Source organism: Rhipicephalus sanguineus, chromosome 9, assembly GCF_013339695.2.
Source record: "Rhipicephalus sanguineus isolate Rsan-2018 chromosome 9, BIME_Rsan_1.4, whole genome shotgun sequence".
NCBI lineage: Eukaryota > Metazoa > Arthropoda > Arachnida > Ixodida > Ixodidae > Rhipicephalus > Rhipicephalus sanguineus.
In genome coordinates, this window is record NC_051184.2 from 95,323,119 (window position 1) to 95,338,985 (window position 15,867).

General features: G+C 44.0%; 1 protein-coding gene across 1 annotated transcript in view; it reads left to right on the top strand.

Annotated features, from left to right (window-relative positions):
• LOC119405747 (asparagine synthetase domain-containing protein 1) overlaps positions 1 to 15,867 on the top strand; it is a 69,677-nt gene that overhangs the window by 43,127 nt on the left and 10,683 nt on the right. The window contains exons 9-11 of the mRNA XM_037672582.2: positions 1,281 to 1,410; positions 9,727 to 9,794; positions 10,386 to 10,469. Of these exons, the coding sequence (XP_037528510.1) occupies positions 1,281 to 1,410; positions 9,727 to 9,794; positions 10,386 to 10,469 (282 nt within the window). The remainder of the gene's footprint in view (positions 1 to 1,280; positions 1,411 to 9,726; positions 9,795 to 10,385; positions 10,470 to 15,867) is intronic.

The following is a 15,867-nucleotide window of genomic DNA, read 5'->3' on the forward strand; positions in this document are numbered from 1 at the left end:
CATGCCGCTCCACAAGTTCCCTTCTCAGAATGAGAAGAGGGAAGGACATGGAATGTCGTTAAGGAACAGCAGACAAAGCCTCCCCAGCCTCGCTACGAAGCAGTAGCACCCGCTCAAGTTCTGACAAGTCAGGAGGAACCACGTTTGTTACTATGGCAACGACGTCAACAATACGTTGGAAAGGAGAAGCAACAATGGTGTGCGAGCTTCCCCTACGTAAGAGCTTTCAGCCCATTTCATTGGAGCGCCATCCGACGTCACAGCAGAGAGTGAAATGTGGTCACGTGACCCCGCGAAAATCGAGTTGAGGGCAGGCATTTTTTTTCTTGTATTTTGAATTTTCTAAATTGAATAACTTCGTACTGCGTGCCGCTATCGCTGCCGTTCTTGCTGCACTAGTTCGTCCGTACTTCAGTCTACGCAATCCACGAGTAAAAAACGGGGGGTTGAAGAGTGTTAGAGGGCCCCTTTAAGAGCTGAACGCGATAGCGATATTCTGTTCCTACTGCGCAGTTCGAACACTACGAGGGTTTAACAGAATGCGCCCACTAAGGCGTGTGCCTTATGTAATGGGTAGCATGCTTTAAACCAGGAGCAATTATGCGCGAGAAACTTCTTCGAAGTTGCGATGCACCCACTACGTGGTCTTAAGGGAATACGCGCACTAATGTGTGCGCCTTTTGTAATGGGTGGCTGTCTTTAAACCACGAAGTCGTTATGATATTGGCATGGTGTGACGCCCTATGGCAATGTACACTTGTACCACGCAATACTACTGCGAAATTACATCTCGTACTGTGACACCTGTATACAGGACACATATTTTTGGGAAGCATGAAAGTTACTTTCAGTGCAGCTCCAAGCAGAGGCGTGGCTGTGTGGTAGAACACCTGCTTGCCACGCAGACGGCCTGGGTTCGATTCTCATTCGGACCCAACATTTTTATTATTTATTTTATTTGCAGCTTTTTCGATTTTTCGGTCACGGACATGATGATGATTTTTCGCTCACAACCAACGGCCCGACGCCGACAGCGCAATTTCTGCGATACGAGCTCTTTAACGCTATCGCGTTAATATTGGATAGTGTCTGCTGTTGGCTGATGTTGGTTAACGAAGTAAATTGAATGTAAGTGGAGGCAACTAGTAGTGTTGTCAAAACACTGATTCCAAGGCAGCATCGACTCCCAAGATAGGCAACATGTCAGAGACGCGTGACACCGCGATTTCTCTCGAATTTACCACCAAATTGCCTTGTGAATTTTGCTTTTTCTCTCTCAGCGCCTACCACATCCACAAGTTGATCTACCCACTGGAGACCGTCCTGGACGACAGCCTCGGCTGTGCCCTCTGGTTTGCCGCTCGTGGCAGGGGAAAGATCTCTGGCGACCCCTACACAAGCCCAGCGAGGGTAAGATAACAAGCCTCCACGCAAACCAACAATATAGCCTGGCCTAGTCAAAACAAATTTGCGTCTGACAAAAAAAAGACACCTTTTGTAACACCGTGGGATTGAGAGAGGGGCAGCATTAACCACACTTATGGTGTTTTTCACTGGGCCATCTGCAACAGGATTCCTTGCTCTGCTGTGGCGAATCCGTTTTTCACTGGTCAATCTGGAGTGGGTTTGCACATTCTACTGGTCGTTTCAGAGCAACACACTTCGCGCGGTATCGCTCTCATGTGCTCTGCCACCAAGTCACGGATTCGGGCAGAAATAGGACGAGTAGCATACGTCACTTCCGCCATTGTGCGAGTAACCTTAGTCGCACATTTCAGCAGTGTCTAAGGTTTACACGAAAATGTACAGAGCGGAAGCAGGAATAGCTTGAGCAACCGGTTCAACACCTTCGTGACCGTAGAAAAATCTGTCGTTTTGGGCTAGTCCTGGAAATATTTTTTTGCTGCCACAGAAATTGGTTGATGCTTAAGTTTGGGGTCTGAGATTGGTCTCTCCAACAGTGTTAATTTCAAGCAACAGATTTATTTTGAATATTATAAAAAATAATCAAAACAAAAAAATGTAACAAGAAGAAAAAATTGTCAAAAAAATCAATGCTTCTCTGCACAAAGTAAACATAAAATCAAAATATACACTTTGAATACAAGGCCCTTATAAAATAATACTGCAAATATAAGCTCTGTAAGTGCAGAAGTTATTTACATACATACAAAAATATGAGCACTAGTGCCTATCATGCCACCGCGCGAAGCACTTTCTCAACGTGGTGAAACAAGAATTGGCTGCATATGTGTCGCCGAAAACATTTGTTTTCTACCCAAGTTTCCTTTCTTCGTGGCATAGTTCGCGGTTCCAGTATTTTTCAATTTTTTGTGCTTGGTGCTGGGGACCCTGAGTCATGTTCCCGTGCATACGTTGAAATGAACAGTGTACCCCTTTTCCGAATATGCCAAAACCCGTAATTTGTATCCCCATTTGACCACTTTGTCCCTCGCGTAGGGCCAAATACTAGACCGACCTTTAGACTTCACCATTCTCTCATTCACGGAAAGGTTCCAACGCTACTGAAAAAGGAGCATGGATGAATTGTTCATGTACTACAGTAGGGAAGACATGCGGTGAAGCTTCCCGTGCGATGTGACGGTCATCTTTTCCGGATCAGAGACACTCCAGAAAACAAGGAAAGCCTTGAACCTTCCCTGTGGCATCACTGACGGTGGAAGAAGGCCTGGAAATATGTGTCGTCGACTCCAATAGCAATGCAGGCGCGGGACTTGGACGATTCCCGCGTACACCAGAAGTCCAACGAACTTGCGCATCTCCTCCTTAGTGACTTCCCTCCAGGATCCATCTCTCTCGCTGTACGTTAGCTTTTCGAAAATATGCATCCGCGCATACTTATTTGTGTGGTTGCATATCTCTCTGATGACTTCGGCGGGGAAAAGCAACACGAAGAAACCAATTCGCGGAACTCTGGAGCGTTAGGCCAAGGTCCACTCCGGGCCAGGTTCGCGGAGAGAACTCAACTCTTTGTGCAGCCGGCACCAAGTGGTCCCGCCCAAATGAAGTTGACACCCTGTAGGTAAGAGCTGTGACCTTTAGAACACGCCGGATATGTTTATATCAATGCAATCCAGCGATATAACGGCCCAACAAGAAAGTGAAACTTACCTGCGGATACCTGCTGATGTTCTGGGGTGATTTGATGCACTTTTATTGTCTGTACTGAAGTCTGACGAATCGAAGTCACCTTTTGTGTCTGTGCTGCTACAGTCATCCAGAGATTCCAGCTCAGATTCATCGGGATCCGTCAAAATTCGCTGTTCCCGTGGAGCATCAGCGAGCGACGTCGACACCATATCGAAACCACGAGCACGTGCCTCCCCATCTGCAAATGAGCTTTAAAAATCCCCCCACGGCAGAGAAAAGAAACTCAAGAGCGAAACCGATAAAATACTTCTTTTACCCTTTGGATGTGCCCTTGTATGCTAGCTGTCCTAGCATTTACCCTTGTATGCTACCCTTTTACCCTTGTATGCTAGCTGTCCAAAAGTGCTCGAAGAGCGCCAAAATTTGAATTTGTGTTCATCAGTAACACACTATCAATGGGAATAGGTGCTGTCACGAAAGTGTCAAGTTATGTGTGCACCCGTCGAGGTAGCTTAGCACGTGGGGTGTCAGGCTGTTAAGCTCGAGGGTGCGGGTTCGATTACCGGTCATGGCGGTTGAATTTCGATGGGGTCCAAATGCAAAGTACACCCGTGAGCCTATATTTACGTGTACGTTAAAGAACCCTAGGTGGCCGAAATTAATCCGATGCCCCCCACTGCGGCATGCCTCAATCATATCATGGTTGTGGTATGTAAAACCGAGCAATTACCGTATTTTCCAGTGTATGAGACGCGCCCCCTACTTTTTGCTACTTTCGCGGGAAAAAATGATATATAAGACGCATCTTTGTATAAGATGCATCTATTTTTAACTCTGTCAACATGATAAAAGAGAACGACACACACAGAGTAGAGTGCATTCATTGCAAGATGCACTGTCACGCACGGCACTGAATATCTGCAAGCAGCAGTATAAAACTTGTATATAACGCTGTCTTAAGGCGCAGAAAACCACTATTTATTCCACTGGATTCGAAGCCACATCCTCCGGCGCACTGTCAAAAGTTCTTCTGCCTCGGTTGGCAGCATTGCTGGGTTGCCATTGTCGGCCTCTGAGTAACCTTTACGCGGCATTGTAAGCACCTTGAAGCACATCGTTGGCGTTGCCTCTATTATGGTGGCTACCATATCTCTGCGGCCTTACGAGGCCTGGGGGGAACACGTAAGGAACTAACGCGCCTCACGGTTACCACCCTTACAGTTTCTTACAATTACATAGAGGGAAAACTGGCGCTGCAAGCTGTTGTATGCATGGGAATGCTGGGATATGTGAGATTCGGACTTGGCTCGGATTGGCATCATTCACAAAGAGCCCAGACACCTCAAAGACGCGTCTGGCTTCAACGCGTTCCTTGCATCAAAATGGTTGATTTCGTACTGAAAGAGCACGTAGTAAGCTATTTTGTTTTTTATCATTGCACAGAAACAAGTTTTATTAAACTTTGAAAATTTCTGCGTTGTACAATTTTATGAAGAGAAAAACGTAGTGAATGGAAACTTGGAAGACAGACGACAATGCCAGCGTTCACTCTGCGAGTGCTTGTCTGTTCTTTCTTTCGTTGTTTGGTTATGCCGTACAGGTGGGTGGACCTTTATTCTAGAATATAATATGCATGAATAGGATCCATTTATACAAGTTTTGTTTTAAAGAAGCTTTATTTGTGCATCCGTATCCGCTTTTTAGCCGAAGCCTTGCTCAACACCAGCCAACACGAGCCTCGCAGACACATATATTAGGCTTGTGCGAATATTCGAGCACTTCGAATATTCGAACGAATAATACAGTATTTGAATTCGCTTCAATTCAAATTTAAATTATTGAAAATTTCGAAGTATTCGAAATGAACGAATAGGTGTATATTAGTCCGCTTATAACCCCCTTGTAAAGGTGGTTTCACTGCAGTGTAGGGGTGCTGTACCGTGATTACGCCTTTCCAGGGAAAATCCGCACTGTCCGCTTGCAGTCATGGGCACATTACCAGTAAAAAGTAACAGTGTTACAGTTACAGTTACCTAAGCCAAAAAAGTAACTCTGTTACAGTTACAGTTACCGAGTTTCCAAAAGTAACCTGTTACAGTTAAAGTTACTCTGAAAAGTAACGTCGTTACTTTTCCGTTACTGTACAAAATATGTAATAGATCACAAACCAAATGCTAAGATTTATTTAATGAAAACATACGAAGGCATGCGCGGGTAATCAAAATTGCACGTGGCAAAACCCTAGACGAAGGAAGCCTAAGAGGTGGCCCAACACCAGCCTTCTTTGTGTACGCCTCATTTCGTTGCATCAGTTTATTTGTTCATGCACCGTTGGTGAAAATGGACTTTATTTGCAAATAATAAAAATGAATGTCCTTGGACACTAGAAGTGGAAAGCGTAGTTGACGCACTGGAACGACAGCATTATCTTAGGACGTTTATTAGCGATACCCAGAAGCTCATGCGAAGCGGAACGGGGAGTGCGTCACGAGTGAAGACAACGTCCATTGGGTCTATTTCCTTTGTTCAAGGTGTATCAGACCCTGTTCGGAGAGCTCTGTGTGTCCGCTGGGCGCAAAGCTCTCCTTGGAACATGTGTTCGTCAAAATAGACAAGCACGATGCGGGGATTGCGACGCAACTTAACATCGGCGAAACGGGCAGGAAAGGATCGACAAACGGGATATTGCTAAAGCAGCTCATGCAACGCGTTCTAGAACAGAGCTTTTTGAACACTGCTGGACATAGCTTTGACCTAAAGAATGCGATGACGCTGGCTCGCGAACGCAGTTGGGTGGCGAGAAAAAACTGCGAGACGGAGTTAACCTTTTACAATCAGTTCCAAAGGGGTTTTAAAAAAATTATTCCCTAGTTCACAGTATTTCTGGCTCTCAACCGTTTTGCGTTCTGCTGCTTTCTAGCCGCCTGTCAAACACGATTAGCTCGGATCCTCGGACGAAGGAGACTAAACTTGGCGTCCCAATGATTCACCGGTGCACCAAGAGCAGAGCTAGCAGCTCAAGTGACCAAAAGAATATATGTCGAAAAAAAAATGGACGTGAACTTAGTCTCTCCCAAACTGCTTGGGGAACGGTGTTGTGGAAAGGTGAAAGGTGGAGAGGATATGGAAAAGTAACTGTAACGCGATTTCCCGTTACAGTTACTGTGTAAAAAAGTAACAGTGTTACAGTTACAAGTTCCTCTAACTTAAAAGTAACTAGTTACAATTACAAGTTAGTGAAAAAAGTAGCTAGTTACCGGTAACGCGTTACTAGTAACTAGTTACTGCCCAACACTGTCCGCTTGTAACCTCTTGTAGAGGTGGTTTCACTGCAGTGGAGGGGTGCTATACTGTGAATACATCTCTCCAGGGAAAATCCGCACTGGCCCGAAACCCCACTTCAAGGTTTAATGAACATATTACCCTCACATTGATTCATCATTTTTTAAGTTTAAAAACTTGTTTACCGGCTTATGTGCTCCAAGTATAGTAAATTTTAAAACGTAACATATTTTACAGGTTATCATTTGCATTCTACCGAAAGCCAAATCCTGCTACTATACATAGTTTTCACGGACGTCATGCAACGTCACCACCGCCACTTCCGCTTTGCTGAGCCGCCATGTCCGGGAACCTTTCGAGATGCGGCTAACCCGGCTACCGTGTTGCGGCAGCTGGCGTGCACATTTTCCAGTGTTGTACTTAGCGCCACAGCCATGACGATTTGTGCGATGTTCGGCTGTCGTAACAGAAGCAAGATTTCTGCGAAACTGACCCACAGAGAGTCAGGCACCGGCATGTTTTGTTTGCCGAAGGTTATCACCAAGCAGTGCGAGAGAATGCGGGCTCTCTCAGAAAGGCGCCGGAACGTTTGTCTGGCCCGCATAAATCGGAAAGACTTGAAGAACTTGGACAACATTCGCATCTGTGGTCGCCACTTTATTACAGGTAAAACTTTAATTGCAGTAGTTTAAACGGACTTCTTTTTCTTTTCAATTACTTTGATAAAGCTATCGCTACTTACGGCTGCGAGTCGCGCGCTGCCGATTTCTCAAGCTCCTAAGATTATGGGGCAGTTTACATATTTCCGTACGCGCAATGCCACTTGATAAGCTACTAGCCTGTTCGCGAATTTGCAGGCAAACCATCTCAGCTGATGGATGAAACGAATCCGGACTGGGCGCCCACACTTCACCTAGGATACCTAAGTGAATGAGGTGCGGCTTCAACATTGTCTGCGCGGTACGCCCGACGCAAGGTACGTGCCGCGAAAAAAGCGGCAGCCACTGCAGCGAGTGTCACATCCTGTGAAGTATCTGGGGACGGAGAGCCTTCAACAGACTGCGACAGACCTGAAGCGCGCACACTCGCAAGAAGCGGCCTGGGCGAGAAGCTGTTTACACACTCACCTCGGCCAACACGACGACACGTTGTGACGGCAACTTCCCACTCGTAAAATAATTGTGCGCATCTAAGGACTTGTAAGACTTCATTTGCTGCAAAGAAATGTAGCTGGTTGAGAGTACCAGGTGGTTTATAATATCCACGTGTGTCGTTGGTGGCAGTACCGCAGTAGCTCGGGTTCCGTGGTCGCGTCTCTTCCTATGCGCAGTGTATACGGTTCCACACCGCTGCACATGGCAATTTTTGCTTCATAACGCACTCTGGTGGGTCCTACGAGCTCGTCGAAGTAACCGGGACAAAAATTCTATTTCGTGCACCAGTGTTGCCTGCGAAAATGCCGCCGGAACGTGCGCTGATGCAACCGCACGCTGGCTTTGTGGCTACGGCGTGTGCTCGTAGGCGCCCGGTGATGGCGGCGACTGCCCAACAAAAGTCCCGCACGCCGGATATGATGTCATGTGAAAACTATGTATTCAAAGTTGCTTCCACTTCCTCTGAACCAAAAAGAATGACATTTGCACATGCCTTGTTACAATTAAAAAAAAAACGCTGTGCAGGTTGGTTGGGTTATGACAAATATGCTCATTTTTCTTTATAATATGTGATATATACTATTTGAATTCGATTCGAAATTATTCGACCAAAATCACTATTCGCTTCGAATTGGCTTCGAACCTAAAATTTACTATTCGCACAAGCCTAACATATACCGTCATTCCCATCTCGGCAACGGCACCCCTTAAGAAATTCGTATATAGACGGTGGGGCCAGATTTCCCTCTAGGTATTATTGTGAGGAACTCTATGTTACCACCTACACACACGCATACAAAATGTAAATGACGATCGGAAACCAAACCCTGCGACTACGGCTGGACTGCAGCGACATCTCGCACGGAAACTGATGATGATAACGAAGTGGTACTTTTGCTTTTGTAACTGATATTGTGGGCGCTACAACGTTACAATGAACCGTTGTGGTGACCTTTTTTATTTATTGCCGCAGTTCCATAGGTGTAATGCTTCGTTTAAGAACAAACAATCGAACCGTACAATAGGGTGTGTGACGGTGGTGGCTTTTAATGCAGCCATAATCTCAGTGGTCGCTGCACTGCTTGAACAGCAAGTAGTTGACGTCTAAGACCACAGCCGCTTCATTGCTATAACAAGATTAGACATATTTTTACAAATGCTCTCCCACTCAGTTTATCGTACTCGCGAATTAAATATGGGAAACATTGGTCTCGCAGAATCGCATGACTTTTTGTGTATGTAAGAGGCACCGTTGTATGGGACACACCAGCGGGAATATCGGAAAAAAGGTGCGTTTTATACATCGGAAAATGCTGTATGGGACGTGTGCATAAAGAAATTCCGGTGTGACCTCACGCGGAGCGTTCCCATGTTTCAATGGGAGATTCGGCTTGGTGCGGTACGAGTGCTCGCTCCAGGATTTCGGCAGCCATTCCCAGTAAAAAATACCATAACAGTTCATGCAGTGAAGCTGGGTGCACTTGGAGGTCGAGTGCGCGAAGGAGGACAAGATAGCTGCGAAGGAGTGGGAGTGTCTGTGTGTATGCGTGCGTGTTTTAGGTAGTATGGACAGAGCTACAGAGTGAGGAGAGAACAGAGGCACATTTGGGACAAGTGTGTCGGCCTGTCTTTGATTGGGACAACCAAATATTAGTTACAGTGTATTTTTGTCCATTTGAGTTCTTAACCATGTTCTGCTTTCTACAGTCAATAGAGTGTGGCTTTCTTTCATTAAACTCCACAAACTTCGCTAAATTCAGCTGCACAATTACATCATGAGAGCATTCTGTGTGTCACGCATGTTTATTAGGGAAATTTGAATTCCCCCAGGACTAAAAGCTTCGTAGTAAGGTGGCAGCAAGCTGCCGGTAAAGGTGATGAAGTAGCTACTTACACTGAAATTTGGAGGACATTAAGCATCTCACTCACATTGATTCAACTTGGATGTTTGACTAGGCAAGAGTTTGCCCAGTGAAGAGGTAATCTTTACTGGTTTGGCCATCACAACCGTCAGAACCATGTGACAGTGTTATCACCATGACTGCTTTGTACATTGTCACAACCATGTGACAGTTTTATCAGGCATGCCAAAAAAACTGAGTCTGAAAAATTTGTTGTTTGCTGTATACGCCCTAGCTGATGCCTTACTGAACTTTACATTTATGTTCATTCATTGCAGGTTGTCTTCGTGGGAATGGGTGCAGATGAGCAGCTGGGCGGCTACTCAAGACACATGATGAAATACAAGTGCGTGCTAAAGCTTCGGAATGACTTGTCGGTCTAGTGATATACGCTATGACAGACATAATGGGGACTGAAAAGATGTGCACAAACCAAGGATGAAAGAAAGATGTCCTACGTTGTACAGAGTGACGGCTACAGTAGTGAACAAACTGGGCAAATGATCTAAATTTGATAAAAAAAAAGAAAACCGACTGACACATATGTTCACGAACTGCAAGGCTTGCAAATGTGAATCACGGTTACCCAAGATAAAGATCTTTGACACGAGTGTCAAATAGCTTGTGATTTAATGGAAACGTTCTAGCTCAAAATAGTGGGTGCAGTCGTGATGCATCAATACACCTGTACACTTCAGAGATCAGATACATTGAAACGTGGCTGCCCTGTGAGGTATGATTAATATATTCTACGCATGCATTTAGCTGTACCTTTATTCTCGGTTTCACACTTGAAATGAATTGGTTGTGTTTCTATCATTGTTGTTTGTGTGCATCGTTTTAGAGGCAATTATGTCTCTCATTAATTATGTCCTAAAGCCTTTGCATGATGTTGAATTACGGTGCTACGGCTTGTTCTGTTCCTTTATTGCTGCAGAAACTCTGGCTGGGAGGGTCTCATCGAAGAAATTTCCACGGATCTCAACAGGATAGCCGAGCGGAACCTAGGCAGGGATGATCGGTGAGGGACTGGAATGTTTGTCCAAGCTAAAGCTCTTAAATTGTGCGCATTTCAGAATTGCTGTGTAATGTTATACATTCTGATTGAACTTACGTTTTAGTAACTCGTAACACATAAGCACTCTAAAGTCCTTTTACTGAAGCGACTTCTAACCGGAAAAGCATTCACATCAGGTGACACACTACAGACAAGTGTCTCCTTTTTTTTAAATGCGAAGCATTTCTTAGCGAACTTCTGCGGCTTTGAGCGTATCTATCTATCTATCTATCTATCTATCTATCTATCTATCTATCTATCTATCTGTCTGTCTGTCTGTCTGTCTGTCTGTCTGTCTGTCTGTCTGTCTGTCTGTCTGTCTGTCCGTCCGTCCGTCCGTCCGTCCGTCCGTCCGTCCGTCCATCCATCCATCCATCCATCTATCTATCTAGCCGCCTACGACTTTGTGCTCTCCTGGCCGTTTCGTTAATCGGATGTATACCAAAATTGGTGTGTCATAACATGGCCTTATTACGAACATAAATGACAGGTCATATCATGAAAATCATGACACGCATGTCATGAACAGCATGATTTACATTCCACGACCTTAGGCTCTTGCGGCCGTTCCGTTAATTTCATATACACCAAAATTGGTACGACGTGACAAGAATTCATGACGAACATAAGACTGGTCCTAACATGCAAATCATGACGCGCATGTCATGTGCAGCATGATTTACATGACATGGTCTCTGGGCGCTCGCGGCTGTTTAAATGAAGGGATATATACGAAAACTGGTATGATGAGACATTTCTGTATGAAGAACATAACTGACTCGTGGTAACATGAAAATCATGATATGCATGTCATGTATGACATGATTTACATGCCACGCTCATGGCGCATTCGCGGTCGTTTCGCTGGATTGATATACACCAAAATTGGTATTGTGCTATGTGACTGTATGAAGAACATGAATAACAGGTCGTAGCATGAAAACCATGACATCCATGATATGTATGTCATGATTTACATGCCACGCTCATGGTGCATTTGCGGCCGTTTCGCTTGCATGATATGCACCAAAATTGGTATTGCGCGACACGACCGTATGACGAACGTAAGTGAGAGGTGGTAACATGAAAATCATGAGGTGCAAGTCATGTACAACCTGATTTACATGCCACGCTCATGGTGCGCTAGCGGCCGTTTCAGTAGATTGATATACATCAAAATTGGTATTGCGCAAAGTGACTGTATGAAAAACATGAATAACAGTTTGTAAGATGAAAACCATGACATGCATGTCATGTATGTCATGATTTACATGCCACGCTAATGATGCATTCGTGGCCGCTTCGCTAGCTTGATGTACACCAAAATTCGTATTGCGCGCAGCGACTGTATGACGAACGTAAATTAGACGTGGTAACATGAAAATCATGACATGCATGACATCTACGACATGATTTACATGCCATGCTCATGGCGCACTCGTGGCCGTTTCGCTTGCTTGATATCCACCAAAATTGGTGTTGTGCTATGTGACTGTATGAAGAACATGAATAACAGGTGCTGGCATGAAAACCATGACATATATGACATGTATTTCATGATTTACATGCCTTGCTCATAATGCACTGCGGCCGTTTCGCTGGCATAATATGCACCAAAATTGGTATTGCGTGACACGACCGTATGACGAACGTACGTGAGAGGTGGTAACATGAAAATCATGACATGCAAGTCATGTACAACCTGATTTACATGCCACGCTCATGGTGCGCTAGCGGCCGTTCAGTAGATTGATATACACCGAAATTGGTATTGCGCTAAGTGACTGCATGAAGAACATGAAAAGCAGTTGGTAAGATGAAAACCATGACATGCATGTCATGTATGTCATGATTTATATGCCACGCTCATGATGCGTTCGCGGCCGCTTCGCTAGCTTGATGTACACCAAAATTGGTATTGCGCGCAGCGACTGTATGACGAACGTAAATGAGACATGGTAACATGAAAATCATGACATGCATGACATGTACGACATGATTTACATGACATGGTCATGGTGCATTCGCGGCCGTTTCGCTAGCTTGATATACACCAAAATTGGTATTGCGCGAAGCGACTGTATGACGAACATAAATGAAAGGTGTTAACATGAAAACCATGACATGCATGTCATGTATGGCATGATTTACATGCTATACTCGTGGTGCACTCGCGGCCATTTCGCTCGCTTGATATGCACCAAAATTGATATTGCGCGATGTGACTGTATGACGAACATAAATCAGAGGTCTTAACATGCGAATCATGTTATGCATGTCATGTACGGTATGATTTACATGCCACTGTCATGGTGTGCTTCCGGCCGTTTTGTTAACTGGATATATACCGAAATTGGTATGGCACGACTCGAGTGCGTGATGAACGTAAGCGACAGGTCATGCATTGTATATACCAGAATATGCGTTTCATTGGCATGGTGTATACTAGATTGTGCATGCATGCGTGCATGGCAAACATGCGATATATCGTGGACTAGATGTCATGGCATGAATGATTTCATTTGGCTCAAAGACAAGCAAGGCGATGTATGCAGCTCTTTGCTGGCTGCTTCGCATTACATCGATTCCCACAGTGCGTGGGATCTGCCGAATTTTTTTTTTTTTTGAAGTGAAGTGAACTGCTTTATTTTTCTTCACACAAACACACTTATACAATTATCTGGACTGATAGCCAAGGAAGGCTAGTCTCCAGTACAGTGTTTAAAAATCAAACAGACAGGTCAATTACAGAGTTTAACAGAACAGCATTCAATACTATTTCATAATTAAAAAAAACATATAATACTGATAAACATATTTTTTTTATGAAGTGCACCTAGTTTATCAATGAAGGTTCGTTAGATATCCTGGTTTTCAATGAAAAAGTATTTACTAGATTGCTTAAAGTTGCGTGCAGTTTTAACCTCTAGGGGTAGGGTGTTCCAGATTTTTGTTCTATTGAATTCAGTTGCTCTTTCGCCCCCTCTAGATCCCGTCTAGAAAGGGAGATGTCTTAATTAGTCTAACGGTGTAAAGGCCTATGCCTTTATAGATATAAACATGTGGGCCTTTACACCCATAAAATGTATAGTTACATTCATAAAAGCATAGGCCTTTAAAACGACAGGCCATCAACAACAGAGAAGTTGTTGAAACGCTTTGCAGTCTTGGTGATTACAGTGGAACCTCGATTATACGCCCTCTGGTTTTGGAACAACCCGCATTTTACAACAAATCAGTTTGGTCGCAGCAAAACCCCCACAGAAAGGATGTATTAAAAACCTCGATTATACGTTGAAATTTTACGCCGACCCACATCTTATGATGGCTCTCCGATACCATTCGAGATAAAAGAATCACAAGCTCAATCTATACGGAGTAGTTTCAGCTAGTCGAGAAGCTTGTCTTCGATGTCTGAATACGTTCGCATTTTCGGCCCGCGGAAACTTTTTCTGGTCGACATGCAGCTGAAGATCTCCTCCCTCCCTTTGTTTGCGGCACTCGCAGTCACAGGCCTCGAGCATGCAAAAAGGACGTGATGCAGCTTTCTTGAGCGTGTAAAATAACTTGCCCTTGATGTGAGCGTTCGTAGTAGCAGCAGCTCATCACCAATTGCACTTCACAAGGGAACAAATATAATCTGCACGAAATCATGCTACTCGAACTTGCAACAAAAGGGGCTTCATTGCCATCATAGGATGGCGATGACACTGTATCTGACTCTTCTGAGGGGAGGCTGTTACTGACGTGGTTTTGGTTTCGTTTTTATGCTCAGCGAATCATCAAACTCGTTTTATAGGAAAGAAGATGCGCATTAGATTAAATTTTTTTCTAAGGTTGAGAATAAAGATTTGTTCACACCTCCTCGAAATAAATGCTTAGCTGTCATTTTTAAAAATGATGTGATCTACCTTTCTTGGAGAAGTCCAGGGTCGTGCTGTGGGCTCATTCAGGCAGTATGTACCCATTTTTTGGGCAAGCCTGAGCTTCACTGTCCATATTCTTAGTTTTTCAATTATACGACGCCCGGTTTATGCGAATGTTTTGCGTGGTCCCCTCAAAGTCGTATAATCGAGGTTCCACTGTATTCTATTGCTTCCAAATATTTTTCTTAGAGTTAATAGATGGCCAATAAGTTTTTTCACAGGGAACCTTTATTGGAGTCATAGTTCTAAACTTACGCGGCTGATGCCATCACAGATTATGTCGCTTTCATGTCGCTGCAATTACATCGGGCAGCTGTGGCTATGATGGCTGCCCTTGCATGCTTTTTCAGCCATCCAGTTTTGTCGGCAAAGTGTCACAACGTTGGTCGTGCCTACATTGAAAGAATAATTTGGTATATTTGTCAAAATGAAAATTTAATTGCAGTTTGACAAAAAAGTGCCCACATTCACAATAATCAGTATGTGAGTTAGAGTGCTGGAGCATGTCTTTTACGCTTCACGATATCTTCTTTCTTGTGTTGTACTTACTAGATGGATAATTTTTTTTAGCATTTTGTCAGTTTCAGTTAGGTAACTCCATTGACCTCAATCTTGCTGTGGTGCTTATAGAAAACATTAAGAAGAATGTATCGTGCTATGTGTCAGCGACAAAACTACTTTTCTTCAAAGGATAATGAACAAAATTTCTGCCGCCAAGGTTTTCAGCAAAATTGAAAGCTTGGGTGCTGAAATTGGTAGACGCAACCTTCATTTCAGGCAGAAACTAGAGCAAAATAATAAAGTTAACACTCTCCTGTCCGTGGGAAAATAGGCCAATATTGGGTACTCTAGTAAACAATTTTTCTACTGCCACAGAATATTATTGATACTAATATATTATATGAACTTGTAGAACAAAAAATGCACTTTCTAATGGTATTATATTTAAGCAAACATTTCTAAAGAATTTCCCAAAAAAAAACTTTCTTAGGAAAATGTTTGACAAGAACGAGGACACTCTGTAAAAACATCAATGGTGGTTTGCACCCGTTGAATTCAAAAGAAATTTTAAAATATACATTCTAACCACAAATGCCATATCCATTATCCCTGCGAATATAAGCATTCTATCTCTAGTCGTTATTTAGATACAAAAGAAAACGTTAACCCTAGTGGCTATGGTGCCACCGCGCAATGCAGTTACATGATGCAGCGAAGCACAGGTTTGTGCAATGTGTTTCACAGAAAACTTTTGTTTTCTGTGTTACTTTTGCTCAAGAGTGTGCATTCATGCATATTTATTAGTTGAGCTGCACATCCAGGCGATTATTTTTCACGTAAAGAAGACCACGAAGAAATCTCCGGCTCCGACGAAACGCCATGCGTCATTACGGAGCGCAATGCCGAGATCCAGTCTGGGTCGTTTTCGCACGCTG